Here is a 19,209-nt window from a genome sequence, read left to right on the forward strand (position 1 = left end):
CAAGAGCCTCATAGCAAATATGTGAAATTGTAACCTCTGTGGGATTGCCTCAGAGTCTAGAATATGTCTTGTGTGACGATAAGGTAGCAGAAGATACAGCCCAACACGAACATCTGGGGCACAAATAAAATTCAAACTGGAAGATGCTCAGGTACTACAGTGAGCGCATGACACCAATAAAAAAATGTGCATAGCTAAGCAGGATGTAAAGATGCCAAAGTCCTTATGCAATCAAAACAATGCTATTGATACACTGACTGCACAAATTTGGTTCAGCAGTGAAAAAAAGAGATGTTGTGAGCAGGACTTTTGTTTTTTTATTTTAAATAGGGTCTCTCTTATGAACATAGTGTATGTAAGTCATGGAAACTTTTACTTTAATCCATTTATTCCAAGGGAACTAAAGCCAGTCTTTTAGCTTGTATGCCTATACAAACATGCTTATGGTTTGTTAGAAACTTACACAAACTTACTTAGAACTACATGAGTCTTGGTAAAGTATTGTATTTTTCTTCTTTATTAAGGATGAGTTTGCTTAACTGACTGAGCCTAAATGGCTTGGTAAAACATTGCTTTTAAGCTAGTTATAGGTTCCATGGTTGTAAGCTGAAAGCCCAGTACGTCTTGCACCCAGCACATTTTTCCCTCCAAATCAGATATGAGTGTATAGGCTATTGATAAATGTGCTGACCTGGGAGAGATCTGTCTGGTCTGTTCATTTAGATGATGAGGTAACCGTGGGGAAGTTCTATGCCACCTTCCTGATACAGGACTACTTTAGGAAATTCAAGAAACGCAAAGAACAAGGACTGGTGGGGAAATATCCTGCGAAGAATACCACGATTGCTCTGCAGGTGATTTTGTTTTTACATTTTTAACTAACCATTTTGTGAGCTTACTTGAAATAGCAGGTAGATGAATATTGATGATTGTGCAGTGCTGCCAGGATTTTATTTAGCTGGAACACTTTTGGCCCTTATTCATCAGAAAAGTAAAACATAATCCTGCTATTCTGTCTAAAACAAGGTAAGTGCAAAATGTTATTCTCTCTGGATTACTCACATGGTAGCAATGGTTGTAAAATTTATTAGCAAGTCTAGTTGGTACATCGCAGTCTAAAGTTGCTGATGTAAAATCAGATAAATGAAGTTCCGAGCTATCATTTCCACTCTTTGTTTTACTTCAGCTGTTTAATTTCTTGTGTTCCTACAATACTATTAGCCAGTTCTTGGAAAACTTCCTCATACGCATTACCTAAGAGGTTTTTATATGGTACCATTTGTCTTCTTAATTTTCATTGTTCTTTTTCTTTTCTACTTACGATCACCGGTGAAATATCTTCAGTATTTTTTAAATATTTGCAAATTTTGAACTTCACATCCATCAGTTTCTTCCATAGGAAATAATAATATCATACTACATTAATGTCACATACCTCTGTCTGTCTCTTAAGCTATCAGGCGGAAACCAGGACAATAGATTTGGGCACCTGTGTCTCAATGGGCCTGCAGCAAGCAGTCCATTGAGTTCATGTGATCTAAGGAGTATATTGTGAAAACTTCTGTCTAGTGATACACTTTGTACTATGAACTTTGAAACAGGCAAAGGAAAGCTGTCCTCAAATAATTCCAGACATCATATACTGCACCATTTTTGTTGGATTGGAACTTTCTGAATTTCGGTTAATGCTGAGTAGATTCATACTGACTATGAAGATATTCAATGTTTCTCATAGCTTTTTATTCTGATGCCAAAATTTAGGAATATGTTGTGAAAATCCTTTTCTAAAACGGGAGAAATATGTTAACCTGAGTCAACTACTCTTTGTTAAAGGTCTTGCTGGTTTATACTGAGATCTAGGAGAATGATCTTTGCTGTTTTAAGTGGGTAATATGTTTCATTCCTCTTTCCTAAGGTCTCTGCTGGCCACTCTGGCATACATTCTGTTCCAACTCACCATAATTATGAGAGATGCAATTCTTGTTATTGGTGTGTGAACATATGGTCTGCCAGGACAGTATGAACTATATTTGCATATCACGAAAGAAGAAAAAATTATGGGGAATGGAAAATATAAAAAGAAAAAGATTGGAAATAGTTGAGAGGGAAGTGAAAGCCACTGGGTTTTAGGAAGAACTTTGGAGACTACTTTAATAGGAAAACTAACAGAGCCTTAAAAACACCTGTTGTAAAAATTACTTATTCTTCCCCTTCCATTCTCTTTAACCTTATTTCTCTCTCTGTGCAAGGTAGTGATACTTCTTAATTTGATAAGATATTTCTTAGAAATGCCTCTTTCACTATGCATGTGGCTCTTCAGCACTGTAATAATGGTAGTGTAACAAGCTGAACTAGAGAAAGAAAAGGAAAATTGATAGTGGTGGGTGGCTTTACTTCTGCAAGACATTTCATTCAACCACATCCAGCATTTGACTAGACTCTTCTAGGCATGGTAGTGTGAGGAGTGGCTGTATTTATTCCTCAAGGGACAGTGTAGATGCTGCAAAATCAGCAACTTCTGAATTAACAATAGAATGAGTACAGAATACTTCCTTTTTTTTTTTTTTTTTTTTTTTGTCAGTAAGACTTTAGGCATTTGAACACATCAAACTGTGAAACTTATCCTTTTGCCTGAATTTGGTTGCATGAGACCAAAACTTCTATACGGTGTCAAAGAGAATGTCACTGACAGCCCCCTCACCATTTGGGCGCCAGAACCTTGACCTAACTGGAATAAAGAAAACAGTTTCTTTTGATTCTGTGGTTGAGAAAAGAACAATAAAAGTTCGGGCTGAGTCAGCAAATTAGAACAGAGTTCCTAGCAAAACTAGATTTGTTTTGTGAATGCCAGAGCATGCAGCAGGCAGGAATTCCTCTTCTTACTCCACGGTACTTGCATTCAGGGTGATTTTTATTCTGTAGAGTTCAGGTTTTCCTCAAAGATGCAGCATTTGCTGTTAGCCTAACACAGGCTGCTGTTTGAGTACATGTAGTCAGAGAAGACGAGGCAGTCTAGAAAGTGAAATGGGTCTCCGGGGATGGGGCGTGTTATCTGTTCAGGCTATTGAGTAAAGTCATTTTGCCATGAAGTTTCAAATTCTTCCTCCCTCAGAAAAGGACACTTAAAATTACAACCAACAGTAGTTTGTCTAAACTTGCATATTGGCACTGAAAACATCTTCAGAAATGAAATAACAGTATCCCTTGGAACTATAGCAGTTTGACTTAGCAGACCCAAGGGTTTTCACTCCTTGTGAAGGAAAGAAAGCAGGTGGTTCCAAAATGACAGCTGACCTATTGGTGTTAGCTATCCGCTGCCATTTTGTGGCATTATACATGCTTCCAGGATATCAGAAAAAAAATTCCTTAGGGCTCACAGTGCCTTACACAGTGGAAACAAATATATTTTCTGGATAAAATCAGAACAAAATTATATTTGACACAGTAGTTGAGAGGGTGTCTTTTTGTAGGGATGGAAATTTATATTGATCCAAACAGCAGTCACATTGCTAGTAAAATAAATGTTAAGTGAAGCATGAACAAGTTTAATTACTCTCATCTAGTACTTAGAGTGAATGAATTCTACACTATTTTTCCCAGGGAAAACACTGTAAACTATGTAAAACTTGCATCTATATTTCACGTTTATTTACATTTAACTCTCTTTGTTAATAAATACAAATAAAAGTTAAAGGATATTTCCCTTCACATTAGAAGTACACAAAAGCACTGATTTATTGAGCTGAACTTGATTTTGGGAACATGTTTCAGATTAAACTAATTATGTTTTTTTCCTCTCTGCAAATTTCATAAGCCATATCAACCCTGCAGTAAACAGTAAAAGAAAAAAGAAAAACCCTCTCTAGTAGGCATCAGCTGAGGGGTTAATATGTTGCTCAAGTTCAATTTAATTGTGCTCCCATGTTCATGTTGTGTTCCCAGAAAGGCTTAGCTTGAAGGGAGTCTGGGTTTGACCGAAAGCACAGAGCTTTTGTGTAGTTGTAAAGCAGTGCACTCAGCTCCAGCGTTAGAAGATGGGCTCTGTGAAGATGAATAACACTGGAGAATCGAGACTTGACTACTACATCTCTTATGTTCACTGCTATAGCGTAGGTCTATTCAGCTATTTTTCTGCATGGTTATTTTCTTTCTTTGGTTAATCTTACCTTGTATTCTGTTCATACTAACCTCAGTTTATTTTTATTTTCAAGTGTAGCTTTGGGGGTGTTTTTTCTTTTTAATTTTCTTTGCTATTAAGTATGCAGGTAGTAAAAACGTTATGCAGGTAGTAAAAACGTGTTCATTATCTACAAATGTAATGGTTTATATGAACATTTTTGAAGTCATAGTATTCTGAAGCTCTGAAAATCTGAATATTCAGAATTCATGTTTATGATTTATTTCATAGTGAGTTTATATAGCATTAGACATAAATATACATTGTTTGTCTAAAATCTGTGTAACAAAGCTTTATAAGTGTCTCTTCCATTTCCTGGTATCCCTACAAATGCTTCAAAAGAGAGAGCATTGTGTATTTTACATGGCTAGAAATAGTGTATGTGATAGTGATTCTTACTATTCAAATACGGATATTGTGTTTGCACTTCTTAAACTAAGCTTAAACTGCATCTTTATGTAGGTTGCAGTATAGCTCAAAATGGATGTAGGCTGAGTTTAGATATGGGGGAAATTATCTTTTTGCAGTTCCAGTATTTATAAATACTTAATGTTTTTCTAAATGTTGTGATTCTGGAGTCTTGCATTATACACAAATACCTTACAAGACATACCTCTAAAATGGTGTTACTGTTTTATGCATACCATAGACATGGAAAATAGGTTTAAAATTTGGCGTTTGTTAAAAGTAGTCTTTTTTAAATGTTTAACTGTTTAACTGTTTAATGTTTAAGATGTTTTGGTGTGAGGTGCTTTTCAAGCATTGTTAAGTTCATCTCTCTCTAAATGACCAATTCAGAAATACAGTTACAAGTCGTGTGACATTTTAGGGACATGGATGGACTCCTACCATTCTATTATTTCAACATTTGAAAGCACATGCGTGTCATCTCAGTGCTGTGTCAGAGACAGGGGCATCATTAATTGTGTCTTGAAATGCTATTTAGGACCCAGCACTGGTGTATTAGTGCCTCCTGCCATCTTGAAAACATTGCAGGTGCTATTACGTCTCATAAAGCGCAGCTGCACAGAATTATCATGTTAATTTGCAGTCATCTTGTGCATTTATGGGAAAGCCTACTTAAAGACATGCTTGGCTTTATTATGTAATTACGTTGTTTGGCGCTCTGTGTGTCACTGGTTTGCTAACTAACCATTGGACTGATAACATCGCATCTATCTCATGCCTACAAGGAAAAAAATAAGCAAGGAAGGCATCAAAAATTAGATCTTGGAGATAAAGTGTCTGAAAAATAAATAGCTTCTTTTGCAAACTTCTAGTGAAATCTCTAGGATAGAATTAGAGGCAATCAAACACAGTCTAGGGTTAATATCTCGTCTTCCTCTACTTCAAAGAAACAACAACAAAATAGAAAAACCTGAGCAGGAACAACAGATGTCCTCTTGCAGAGTAGCATGAATAATTCAGTGATGCAGTTCTGATCAATGTTATCGCTATAGAATTGGTGCCTAAACATCTCTTGCATGTTTTGTCTGTTCTGTTATAGACCCTTTCATCTTCAGTGTCTTTAATGAAAACAAAATTTGCTAAAAGGTAAATGCACATAAGGACTCGCACCCCTCTGAGAAAAAATGTGTATTTTTCCATTTAGAGGTGTATATTCAGCAAAGACATTGGTGTATAGCAAATACTAATACTCTCTGTTGGAAAGTTAGAGAACAGAACTGAACAGTTTTGTGTTCTACAATATACTGGGATTATTAAAGACATTTTGTTAGGAAGGGGATCCACCTGACTGATCTAACAGCCTTGTGAACCAGGCAGGGTTTCAGTCTGGTGAGCTGAGATGGATATTATATGTCTGTATGATGGCAGAACTGGCCACTTGTGTCTTGAAGTGTTGTGAATTGTATTTTGGTCCTCAAAAAATAGGAAATAAATCAGTATTTATTAATCATATTTCCACTTATTTAGGGAAAAGTTTTAGAGGTGTTTTTTACTGCTGAAATGGCATAAAATAATCTTGAAACTTTGTTTCAGGAAAAGCGAGAATTCTCTGGACATGAGAGAATCTCCAGGAATTAAGAATCTGCCATAAAAAATTAAGAATATAAGGGAGACTAGAGAAAGTGTGACCCTTCCAGTAATCTTTCCCAACCAAAGGAAATGTTATGAAAGTTTTTATATTGGTCTTTAGTGCCTACTCATTGTTCCATTTGGGGAAAGTAAAGAGGTTTTAGCTGTGATTTCCTTCAGTGGTAGCTGACTGATCTAATGAAAGATTGTCTTATCAGTAAGAACTCAGTGTGAGAATTTGTCTCACTATGTGGCGCTCTTCTGTCATAAAAATTGTTCTTAGCTTGCTTAGAATACTGTTAGGTTACACCAGGTAAAATGAGACTGTACATGAGAGTAATCATTTAATGACAGAGCTCACAAAATAGTTGCACGTAGTTCTGTTACAGCAAATAAACTGAGGAATATTTTAATTCTGCAGGCAGATCTTGCTTGTAGAACCTGTGGCTTCACTACTGGCTGTAAGTGAATAAAGCTGATGGGTTTGGTTTAACTAACATATGCTTTTATATATGGTGATCTAGGTTTTAGTCTTCCGCTGTTGACTGTATAATTGCAAGAGGTCTGTTACATGAAAATGAGTATTGCTGAAGAGAGATCAGAAGATAAAAGCTGCCTGCTTTCTCTTGAGTAAAGGGGTAATTCACCAAGTAGAGAAATAGGAGACAATATGAGATGTAATAAAAATTGAATTTGTATTCAATATATTGCTTCCAAATGCATGGCTTTTCTCAGATTTTAGGCTTATCTTTGTGGGACTTTGGCAGACAAGAATATAAGCTAGTAGTTTTTGTGGGGATTAAAATTTATAACACTGCTATCTGAGAGTGGTGTTTGCCCAGAAAGGCTTAGCTTGAAGGGAGTCTGGGTTTGACCGAAAGCACAGAGCTTTTGTGTAGTTGTAAAGCAGTGCACTCAGCTCCAGAGTTAGAAGATGGGCTCTGTGAAGATGAGTAACACTGAGGAATCAAGACTTGGCTGCTACGTCTCTTATGTTCACTGCTATAGCATAGGTCTATTCAGCTATTTTTCTGCATGGTTATTTTCTTTCTTTGGTTAATCTTACCTTGTATTCTGTTCATACTAACCTCAGTTTATTTTTATTTTCAAGTGTAGCTTTGGGGGTTTTTGTTCTTTTTAATTTTCTTTGCTACTAAATAAGCAGGTAGTGAGTGTGAAAAGGACTATTCTCACTAATGATTGGCTAACCAAATAGTAATCCTCTGCAAAGTATATAGAAGCCATTGGTCTTATACTTTAAAATCCGTACCTTAAAGTGTTAATTTTAGTTCCCTTTAGTGCCTTACAAAATGATGACATTAACAACCTTGCTAAGGTCTTGACTATGCAAGTAAATTAGCATAAGAAGTTTGAGAAAGCACGATGTATTCATGAAATGTATGTTGTACATTGACTCACTATTAAATGATTTTTAAAGCCTTGTTCAATTATAGTATAACTCTCTAAGTTCATCCTGGAGGAAGAAAATATAATTGCCAAATACATGTAATTAATATGATTAGTCGATTCCATTTTCAGGAAGTGAAATACTGGTATGAGGGAAACCTGAAGAGGAACCTATAGCCAGTCTTCACTGTTAGAAGGTTCATCCCTTTCTAGGTTCTGTTTGCTCACACTGCATAAAACACCATTTTGTTCCCCAGCAAACCAGCTATTTCCACGCTGAGCTGGAACCTGACCGTGGTGCTGTGATGTACTCCAGGGAATGCATGCGATAGATGGCATGAATGGGACCAAGCCATATTGGGTGCCTTCCAATGTCCTTCAGCTCTGTTTGGAGTTCTGAAATACAAAATTCTCCACACACCTACATGCCACCCCAAGGCCAGTAACACTCAGTGTCAGTGTCATGCCATAGAAGTACAGCCCCAACACGTGCATCAAAAAATGGGGGAAGAAAAAAAAAAATAAAAAAAAATCAGGCTTTTAGATCATTGATGAATTGAGCCAAGTGCTGTGCATGAGTAAAGGATCTGCCTTTATACAGTATAAAGACTGAACAAACAAATCTTTGATTTCTTCTGAACCTGAGGAGGTTAAAAAGAAAAAGAGGTGGGAAGCACAAGACTGCTTTTTGTTTCAGACCATGACAGCCAGAGTTAAAACACGAAAAACATCTCCTTTTTTGAAGTAAGGCCTCTGCAAAAGCACTGAATTCTTGGCCCTGAGCATGCCGTCTGTTTAATTTCTAATGTGCAGGTCTGTCCTTGGCAGTTTCAGCATTATCCCTTTTCCTAATGGTTGCTTGTCGTAGCGGGCTTAAGAGGAATATGGTACACGCTGAGGACCATGTTAGTGTAGCATGATGGTTTCCTGTCCAAAACTAAAGCTTTAAATTGAATATCTGCATATCACAGTGCAGTGCAGATGAGCTGGAATTATTTCACTGCTTTCTTTCCCATCTGAGCTCTGCTAAAACTGCTGTTGCTATAGCAAAGATCTTGTGTTTCCTTTAGGGACACAGGCTGCAAACATGTTTTTACATTAAATGTACATCTCATTGAAATGCATTTTATTATAGTTCTTGCTGATTGCTTATACTTTACTATAAGATGAATTTTATTTCCATAGGGCTCCATAAACATCAGTGGTCTTTTAGTCAGCATCTACACCGTGATAATAAAGACATGGTCACATCAACACGGTTGTACTGGAATGGAAGCCTCTTACTAATAGCAGTAAAGGAGACTTACAGTAGGATGCATCCTCTATGGATGTCAGGATACAAAAACTTGTAAACTGTCCTTTAAAATAAATTTGCACACCTGTAATTAAAGAATTAAAAGAATTTGCCTACCTAATGTATTATGATATTGTCATTGATTTAGGCAGGACTAAGGACACTTCATGATATTGGCCCTGAAATTCGCCGAGCTATATCCTGTGACTTGCAAGATGATGAACCAGAGGAAAACAATCCAGAGGAGGAGGAAGATGTTTATAAAGTAATGTCAAAACACAGCTATGTGAATTGTTTTGTCATATAATACAAGATTAAAGAATGAGCTTATCCCTGAATATGAAGTAGCAACAATAATAATAATAATGAAAAATTCCCTCAAATCAACACAATATAAATATTTAATAAATATATTTTCTATATACTGATAAAAATGGTATTACAAGGACATTTGCATCGCATCATAAATTTAGGAAGCAGTTCCTGCAGGGTGATTCACCTGCCCCTAATTCTTTCTCATTTATTCTTATTTTTTTCTTAAGCAAATACTAAGAAAAGGCATGAAGCTTGCCAGCTCAAATTTTGGTAGTGGCAAGGTTTAATCTGGAAGTTTCTTAACTTCTGCAGTGGTAGACAGGAAGAGGAGAATTAAATTCTGTGCAGCCAAACCACAACAGACACAGAGCTGCGTATTTTAAAATGAATGCCTGGAATCACACAGAGGTCAACTAAATATAAATGTAATTTCCAATTTCCTGTGAGGGATATCAATAAGAAACAATCAGGAAAAAAAAGATCTGTTTTCCTCTTTTAAGCTATAGATATTCAGTCTAATGGTGAGCACATAAAGTTGGTATTATAATCAGAAGCGTTCTGCAAGTCATTTGTCAGCCAGCAAGAAAACTTAATTTTCCACAAGCATTTCAGAAGAAGCAGATGTAAAAGCTTGCTTTGGCAGTAATTATGTCAGAAGCCCCATAGCTTGCTTTTGTCCTTTGTAAAAAAAGGAGGATGTGGCACTGGAGACAGTGCCACAGCTACCATCAGTAGATGCATTTCTCTGCCAACCATCATTACCTCCTGTCTTCCCTAGATTGAGCTTCAGGACAGACTGCTGTCATCCAAGATCGCACCCGGCTAGACAGGGAGGATACATAATCTGGGTCAGATGTGAAAGAGAGCTGCATGCCATAGTCATAACTTAGCACTGCATTCTCCCTTTCACCATCCATTACACTCTCAGGGCTGATAAAGAGTTACTCTCTTTCTTGTACCTCTGCAAAAGGAAAGAATGGGAGCACTGAAGCTGAATGTCATCTACCTGAGATATGCTTGCAAGCTGTTGCATGGCACTCCATCCTGTCTGAGCGACACCTGTTGCAAACCAATGCTCTGGGAGAACAGGAGAGAGTTCCACCAAAGTGTTCTCAGAAATTCAGTAGATATGTCCCTTTCTGAGGAACTTGGTGCATGTTCATGTATGGGAATCTAGGTTTCTCCTCGATGTGGAGAAAGCTGGATGTCACATTCAGTTGTGTGGAAAAAGAATTATAATCACAGCACAGTGTTGATTTGACTCTGAAATACAAACATTGTCATTGTCACAATCACATCTCTATCACTTCAGGAGATCCCATCTGAGGCATCATAAAATTAGAAAGAAAAATCACGGATTATTTGAATTGCTACTTCTTTATGCGTGTAGGAGAGAGAAGTATGTTCTGTTCAGGTATCTGATATAATTTTTTGTTTCTTTTCCCCTAAAACAGAGGAATGGTGCCCTCTTTGGCAACCACATAAACCATATTAGCAGTGACAGACGAGATTCATTTCAACAGATCAACACCACACACCGTCCCTTACATGTCCAGCGGCCTTCAATTCCATCTGCAAGTGATACTGAGAAAAATATGTATCATCAGGCAGGAAATTCTGTATACCACAATCATCACAATCACAACTCAGTAGGAAAGCAAGTTCCAAACTCAACAAATGCCAATCTCAATAATGCCAATGTGTTCAAAGTTGTTCATGGAAAACACACAAGTTTTGGAAATCATGAGCATAGATCTGAAAACGGTTACCATTCATACTCCAGAACTGATCATGAGAGACGCAGAAGGCCAAGCAGTAGGAGGTAAACTTATAAATATGTATTTGCTTTTAGATAAATTAATGTATTATAAAACCACTATAAGAAAACTTATGCTACATGAAACTAATTTGTATATTTAGCTTCATTTCTATTGCCTACTGATGTATGAAATATATTTAAAATATAGCTCTGATGTAGGGGAAACGTGCATAGCTTTAATAAGATTTGAAAGTAGTAGTTTTCTTGAAAGTGAAATTGCTAGTTACAGCACAGACATTGTAATCACCAATGAATTTCTCTAAACTACCTGATTTTAAAATATCTTTCTCCTTATTTTCATGGTTTACCTGGATAGAACCCGTTACTATGAAACATATATTAGGTGAGTTGGTATATTTCCACTGTAATTGAAAAGGACAAAGTATATTTCCTTCCTTTTCTTCCTTCCTTTTCTTCCTTCCTTTTCTTCCTTCCTTTTCTTCCTTCCTTTTCTTCCTTCTGTACAGTTTTCAAAATCCTCCATGACGATGTATATGCTAAATAACTTAAGTGACAATTTCAAAGTCAAATTTTCCATTGCCTGTTCTAAGAGGATAAACTTTTGCTAAAGGTCAAAATTATTCCAGCCCTTTTAAAATCCAGACAGGTTTGTGCAGTTTTCAACAGGAAAAAAAAATCACACCCAATGGTAGGTAGTCCTTATTTAAAATTGACTTGTGAAGACTGGAAAAACAGTGGCTTTAGCTTTGATATTAATGTGTACACTTCCAATTATAGGGGACGCAAAATCTTTCCTGGTCTAATCATAGAATCATAGAATGGTTTGGTTCAGAAGAGACTTTAAAGCTCATCCAGTTCCAACTCCCCTGCCATGGGCAGGGACACCTTCCTGTAGACCAGGTTGCTCCAAGCACCATCCAGCCTGGCCTTGAACATTGCCAGGGATGGGGCAGCCACAGCTTCTCTGGGCAACCTGTGTCAGTGCCCCAGCATCCTCACAGCAAAGAATTTCTTCCTAATGTCTAATCTAAATCTACCTTCTTTCAGTTTAAAGCCATTCCCCCTTGTCCTATCACTACGTGCCCTTGTAAAAAGTCCCTCTCCAACTTTCTTTATATCTGAATATTTTCTAAGACAATTTAAAAAATAGGATGTATTGTGTCACTTGTAGTGCATTGCTGACTATGCATTCAGTGCTAGTTTTTAATGTCTAGATCTGCCTGCGCATTTCAGGTTTTTCTTGGAATATCTCAGCAAGTGCCCCTTAATATTTTTAGCCGTTTGGCAAACTTCAGGCATTTGAGAGGGGCAGTGTTTCTTCAAAGTACTCTGAGTTTATATTTTGTAAAAATGTCTGAAATGTATTTGACTTCATTGAGCATCCCCATATTAATTACTTTCTTATTTGTACCATAAGGAAATAAAGGGAGGTCATCTTCAGGAAACATAAAATAGACATGTTCTGAACTGCAGTTCGACACAATTCTAACAAGAGTTGTTAATACTTGTCTTTTTTTTTTTTTCCTTTTTTTTCTTGGAAGCACATTAAAAGAACTGTCTATAAAATATACAATATATAATTTATATAAATAAAACATAAATAAGTATTTGTTTTCTACTTACAGATCTGACTCTGGTGATGGGCGTCGACCTACTATTTGCCGTGAAGAACGTGAAGTTCAAGATTACTGCAATAATGATCATTATTTGGGAGAGCAGGAGTATTTTAGTGGAGAAGAATATTATGAGGAAGACAGTATGTTGTCAGGAAACAGGTGAGGGTATTTATTAAACTGGGAAAAATATTATAATAAATTAGGTACATATCTGTAAAGGCTTCACTAACCACTTACACTGAAAATTCTCTAATGAAGTTAATACTCCACAACTGCAGGCAAGTGCAATGGTGAAGAGAAATAGCGTGCGGACTAAAAATCTTTTGTATTTGACGTCATGTGCTGACTCCAGCAAAACTTCTGCACCAAAGCCAAAGGAAAGCACAAAGTTCCTTTGAACTGAGTATAAACTAGCGCATAACCAAAGTAGTGTTTCATTTAGAAATAAAATTCCACATACAATGGAAGATGGATCAAGCTCAGATAGAGGAACCTTGAGAAATGAATTTTCTTTTAAGTTAAAAAGAAAGGTGAAACTGATGATCTCTGGACTGAGATCATAAAGTAGTACTAGCTGGACCAATAAAGAATCGGATGACTTCCTTTTGAAAATTCTCATTTCACTTCTTCACTAATAATCCTCCTCTTGGCACCATTTTTTGTCTCCTTAGTACAACACACTGTCATAGTTGTCCTGTCCTTCAGATGTTTGGAACAGATGTTTTTAAGTTTTATTCATAACCTTTATGGAAATGCCATCAAGCGAATTTTAGTCAACAACTAATATTTCTTACAAATATGTATTTCTGCATAATGGCCAAATTTGTATTAATCTGAGGCTCCTTGCTGTAACTACAGAGTTCTGGTTTTGTAACCTGGTTCCTCTCAGTTTTCAAACTCATTTCTGTTTTCTCTGGACAAAACTTGGAATAGCATTCTAATTAATTACAGTATTTCTGTCCAGTAGGGTTTTTCCTAGGTCTGATAGTGTTTTTTAACAACTCTTGCCTGATCCTATGTATTTAACTCTTGTGGTCTTTTTATTTGATATCTTAATTTCAGATTTAAGAAGAAAAGGCCTTGAGTTCATGTGATAAATTTAAGCTTTTCTCTGTGACTTTATTTCACACAGTTTCTGGCAAGGATAACTTCAAAGAAAATATAATCTGAAAAAATTTTCACCTGAGAACTTACTATGTAACTATACTATTACAAAAGTCTATGCTCGCTAGCTCAAAATCATTTTGCATACAGAAACTGGATTTTAAAATTGAGTCATGTTATTATATAATGTAGTGTTTGGTTATCTTGCTGGAGAAAGAGTAGCACTGAAAATCTTCTAGAAGAAATCTAATAGATCAATTTACAAGAACTCACTGAAATAACATTTTCTTTCTTGTATTTTAAATGCAGGAATATATATGATTACCACTGTAGGTATCACTGCCATGACTCAGATTTTGAGAGACCAAAAGGTTACCATCACCCACATGGGTTTTTTGAGGAAGATGATTCACAGATCTGTTATGACACAAAAAGATCTCCTAGGAGACGGCTGCTACCTCCAACACCAACACGTAAGTACATTAAGAAAAATTTGTTTGCAAATGTGGAATTATTTTAATGCATTCAGATACGTTCCAGTTTAAAAAGGCTTCTTTTTAACTTGGATTTCAAAGATGGCATTTCTTGATTACGGTTGCTAGTGGATTATTATGTATGGTAGATATATCTATCCATCCTGGGAGGCTGGTCAGAGAATCTATGGATCCTCGCTTACAAGTCAGTCTTTCTAATATCTCTTGCCTCGCTCCTCCAATAATACAAAAATAACCAATTCGATTGGCAGTTTTAACTTGATTTGATAAATGAAGACAGAGCACAGTAGAACATGTCAGTGGTTTGCTTTGAAACTTTGATCAGAGGGTTTTAGCCTGTGTGCCTGTTAGTAACACCTGCAGGTCTGCAGCTCTGCCCCAATCAGAGCCACTCTCCTCCAGTGACCCACCTGCTGGCACTTCCCTGTCCCTTACCAGTCACGCTGCTTAATGACATTGTGATCACTTCCATTTACATCTTTACCAAGTGTGAGCTTAATGATGCTTTTTTTTTTCCTAACTTTTGAATTGCCTTTAGCTTTTTGATGTGAGTTTCTCAAGCCCCTGTGGAAAAAGCGTTATCCTGAGCTAAGCGTCTTATTTCACATTCCCATGGGTACTTCATTCTGCTGTCTCAAGAACAATGCTTAATATCCTGTGTTTCTTCTGGGGAAGAAAATGTTTCAATTTATAGATGAATTAGTGTTGTCGACTGAGTTTTTTACCTGTTTCTCTAATTTTCATGCATTCTTCTCCTTCGATCTTTCCCTTGGTTTCTTCTTATCTCAAGCACAATGTTCCTTTATCTGCATTTCTAAAAGCTCTCATGCTTCTTATCTTGTAATTTTGGTTTTGTATGTTCCAGGCCATACTGCAGAGATTAGCTGGGAGAATCCTCTGGTGAAGTTAGGCACAGACTCAAAGCTCTTGGAATTTGGTGTTTGAGCTCTGACACTTAACAGAGAGGAAGCACTTGGGGTTGTGAAGTGTAAAATGAACCTTTTCCCAAACCTCTTTCTTGCTGGTGCACAAGAAAAAACACTCAGCTCTCAGCTCCATGCAGCCCTATAGCGTCCATAAGAGAACCTGATGCATATCATGGTTGGCACAGCCGGGTCTGTTACATGTGTCTTTGGATGATGCCATCTAACCAGTGCCATCCAAACTAGACAATTCAGGGGCATTTCTAGAAGAGCCTCCACATTTTGGATGCTATAAGGTGGATTGGCTTTCTAGTGAAAACAGAGTTCTTTCATTCTGCTAATGCTAGCAGGCAGTCACAGTCCATTTATCTGTGGAAGTACGACTGTAAAGACTGTCTTGTCTCAGACACCCTAAAGAAAATGCAGGTATAGATTTTTAAAGTGTGTTTCAGAGAAAGTGTAGTGGGATCATTATACAACGTCTGAAGTACAGTCTCAGACTATTTAAAGCTACAGAAAACTGTAGTAAAAGGCCACAAGTACAGTCTCAGACTATTTAAAGCTACAGAAAACTGTAGTAAAAGGCCACAAGTACAGTCTCAGACTATTTAAAGCTACAGAAAACTGTAGTAAAAGGCCACAGCAAAGTGTATCATTATATAATAAAAGAAACATTCTTCAGCATCCTGTCAGTGCTGCATCCTCACATTTGGCACTTGTCTCCTTAGAAGATGACTCCTGCTCTCTACTCTTTAGCTTTCTGACCTTAAGGGGCACAGATGGAAAAAGCAGAAAGAATGAGTTTTGCACTACAGAGAGTAAATAATTCAACTGGGATGAATGACAGTGAAATGTACAGAAAGCTGCTAGTTCTCTTCTAGTAGCAGAAAAGGAAGAGACATCAAAAGGGGAGGCTGAGAAAGGAGACTCTTTCTACAAGCTTCTCTGATAGCAGAGGAATTTTAAGCCAAAGAACTAGATGGATGCTGTGTATATCCATTCCATACGTTGCAGGAGAACATGCTTTCATAAAAATCCTCTGGGGCCTTCCCTTGGAAGTGTTACAAGGGAAGGATTGGCAGCTTCCCGTGACTGCAGCCTTTCAGATTCATTTAGCTTTTCTGATAAAGTTCTAGTGACAGTATTAAGCAGACATTTCTTTAGAGGAAGCCTACACTTTTTATCTCATGTACAAGAGACTAAATAAATGTACTAGGTAAGAGGGTATTTGATAGCCTAGGATAAGAGGACCTAGTTCTGATCAAAGTCATATGGGTAATGTAGGAAGTCCTTTGACTTACACCAGCATAAAGTCACGGCAGCACAATCATGCCTTCTGTCATAATCATTTATTCAATGTTCAGGAACACAGCTGAGAAATTTTAGAGGCTTGGTATCTCAGCAGATTTTAAAAGAAGCTCAAACCTATTATTTGTAACTAGTGAATGGACTGTTTGGCCTGGGGAGAAAGCCTTGGTGTTCTCATGGGAAGAAAGAAAAAAGAAAAAAAAAAAGGGGCAAAAAACCAAAACCCAAAAACTTTTAACATTGCACTGAACAGTTTCTGCTAGCATCTGCATTCGGTCCAAGTTAATGTAAAATATGGTACCTTGGCTGAGTGCCGTAGTTAGTATATTGAGCTATGTGTCAAGCTTTCTAGAGGTTTTTATACCAAACTCATTATACACAGCATTCGAGCAACTTTCAGAAGTGTACTGAGAATAATTACCATGTTCTTTTAGACTCTTTCCTGGGGAGAAGCATGTGCAAAGAAGTGTCTTGTCTCAAATGAGGGGACTTTTTTGTTTGCTTTTTATTCATTTTGGCACTGGGACATTTTGCATCTGTTAGGATCAGGAGTAAGGCTTCCATTCCTGTATCTGAATTTACCATAGAGGCAATGGAAAGAGGCACAAAGTTTGCATTCAGTGGTCTGAACTGAACGCAAACCGAAGGTGCCTGTTTTAATGCAATGGCTCTTTAAAGACCCTTGATTGTCAGTATCCAGCATTAAGTGTCTGGTGATAATTACGAGGAATCCTTAACTTTTCAATTCTGTTCACAAAATTCTTGGGGTTCAAAAAACATACCGAGAATAGTTTCTGTCAGTTCCAAGAGAGCACAATTTTGTATCACTGCTTTGTACAACCAGGCTCCTTCCAGTTTTCCAGTGTGACGCTTGCAGCTGTGAGGACATACCTGGGTTCCAATTGCTGTTCAGTGTCCAGGCTTTCTTCATGCTGAAGCTAACACAGAGGAATGATACCTATGTGCTGCTTCCCATTGTTTCACCTGCTTTCACCAAGACCAGCTGAGACATTTCTACATCAGCCAAACACCTTGTTCCAGTTTAGATTTCTACTTTTCCCTTTCTTTCATTTACATGAATACATAACAGCAGAGACCGTGGCTTGTTGTTGTCATAAGTAATGGAATAAACATCAGGAACTGACAACATGGGTCAACTTGGCTATGGTTTTCCATATTGCTCATTGCCTCCAAGGAACTGGGGATTTGGTATTTCCTTTGGAAAGTCTGGTTCATTAGAAAGAAGAGTTTAAAACCATGGGGAAGAAAGAAGAAAGTCTGCTTTGTAACTGTTCACATCAGTTTACAGCAAAACTCTGAAATTAAGTGTCTGAACCAGTCTGCTGCACAACACACGTTTGCGTTGTGAAACAGCTGCTTCCTATTCTGTCATGTGAGGCTGTGCGTATGGTTTCTACCTGGGACTGCATTTGCTCATATGTGACTCTATCTTTTATCTGATAACCAGCTGCTTGCTTCTGTTAGCACAACTTATTTCTTACTGGGGGATATGCTTTTATTTGTGTGATGGTTGACTCACACTGGAATTCTGGAAATAATAGACTTTTCCTCGAAGTATTTAATTTTCTTAATGAATTATGGTTTCCCTGTAGCAAATAGACGATCTTCCTTTAACTTCGAATGCCTCCGTCGGCAAAGTAGTCAAGATGACATAGCACTGTCTCCTAATTTCCACCATCGCACTGCTTTACCACTTCACTTAATGCAACAGCAGGTAAACACAGACTCTTGCTTACCTTGGTTTGAACTAACTGCTGAAACGAGTATGACCGAGCATTTGAAATCACTAACTGCTAAAATTCTTCCCCTTACCAGGTCATGGCTGTTGCAGGTCTGGATTCCAGCAAAGCTCATAAACATTCACCAAGTCGTTCAACGCGTTCCTGGGCTACCCCACCTGCAACCCCTCCCAACAGGGACCGTTCTCCATTTTACACACCCCTAATCCAGGTCGATAGGGCTGAATCTACAGAGCATATGAATGGTAGCCTGCCTTCCTTGCACAGGAGCTCTTGGTACACAGATGACCCTGAGATTTCCTACCGAACATTTACACCAGCCAATTTAACTGTACCTAATGACTTGAGGCATAAGCATAGTGACAAACAGAGGAGTGCAGACAGTTTGGTAGAAGCGGTAAGTATCACAGAATCCTCTGAAGTAGCTGAGAGTGTTTGTTCAGTTTTTGTGTTAAAATTAAAAAAGCATGTAATTCAGTTCACATTACCTCTCTGAAATGTGGTATTTTCAGTTTCAAAGAGCAAAACTGTTCTTAGGTAAAGACAGAGGAACTTATTCACAGTTGTCATGTAGTAAATGATTTCTACTGAATCCAGATCTTAACATCAGTGTGTTAGAGCACTGGAGACATTTCAAAGAGATTTGAAATTCAGATTTTCTAGATGAGGATCAGTTATGAAGCGTCCTTCTGCAGTGGCTGACAGGGAAGAGATGACGTGTATGCCTGTTCTCTCTGTTTTGATAGAAATACATTGCCAGTTTTGGAGTAATCTGAATGAATCAGTGCACTAAATGCAGAGAGGTGAATAACAACTACAAGGATTGATTGTAGGTGTACTAAAGAATGTTAAGAATTCCCTTTTATATTAAAAAGGATTTGAAGAGAAACAGTATATAGCATTTCTGAACCATAGTTACTGTTCTTGCTTCCATCTGTCACTTCCTTTCCATTGTGATGACCTAAGCAATACACTTTGTTACATTTTATTTGCA

At 37.4% G+C, this 19,209-nt stretch overlaps 1 protein-coding gene across 13 annotated transcripts in view; it reads left to right on the plus strand.

Moving 5' to 3' along the window:
• The window catches only part of CACNA1D (calcium voltage-gated channel subunit alpha1 D), a 185,519-nt gene that overhangs the window by 161,917 nt on the left and 4,393 nt on the right, over positions 1–19,209 (plus strand). For 12 of the 13 annotated variants that reach the window (XM_030502289.1, XM_030502301.1, XM_030502300.1 and 9 more), the window contains 8 exons: positions 724–854; positions 9,064–9,180; positions 10,685–11,052; positions 11,366–11,392; positions 12,636–12,785; positions 14,040–14,203; positions 18,069–18,190; positions 18,292–18,612. In XM_030502289.1, the coding sequence (XP_030358149.1) occupies positions 724–854; positions 9,064–9,180; positions 10,685–11,052; positions 11,366–11,392; positions 12,636–12,785; positions 14,040–14,203; positions 18,069–18,190; positions 18,292–18,612 (1,400 nt within the window). The remainder of the gene's footprint in view (positions 1–723; positions 855–9,063; positions 9,181–10,684; positions 11,053–11,365; positions 11,393–12,635; positions 12,786–14,039; positions 14,204–18,068; positions 18,191–18,291; positions 18,613–19,209) is intronic. The other variant, XM_030502297.1, reaches the window with a different exon arrangement.

This window comes from Strigops habroptila, chromosome 11 (genome assembly GCF_004027225.2).
Source record: "Strigops habroptila isolate Jane chromosome 11, bStrHab1.2.pri, whole genome shotgun sequence".
Lineage (NCBI taxonomy): Eukaryota > Metazoa > Chordata > Aves > Psittaciformes > Psittacidae > Strigops > Strigops habroptila.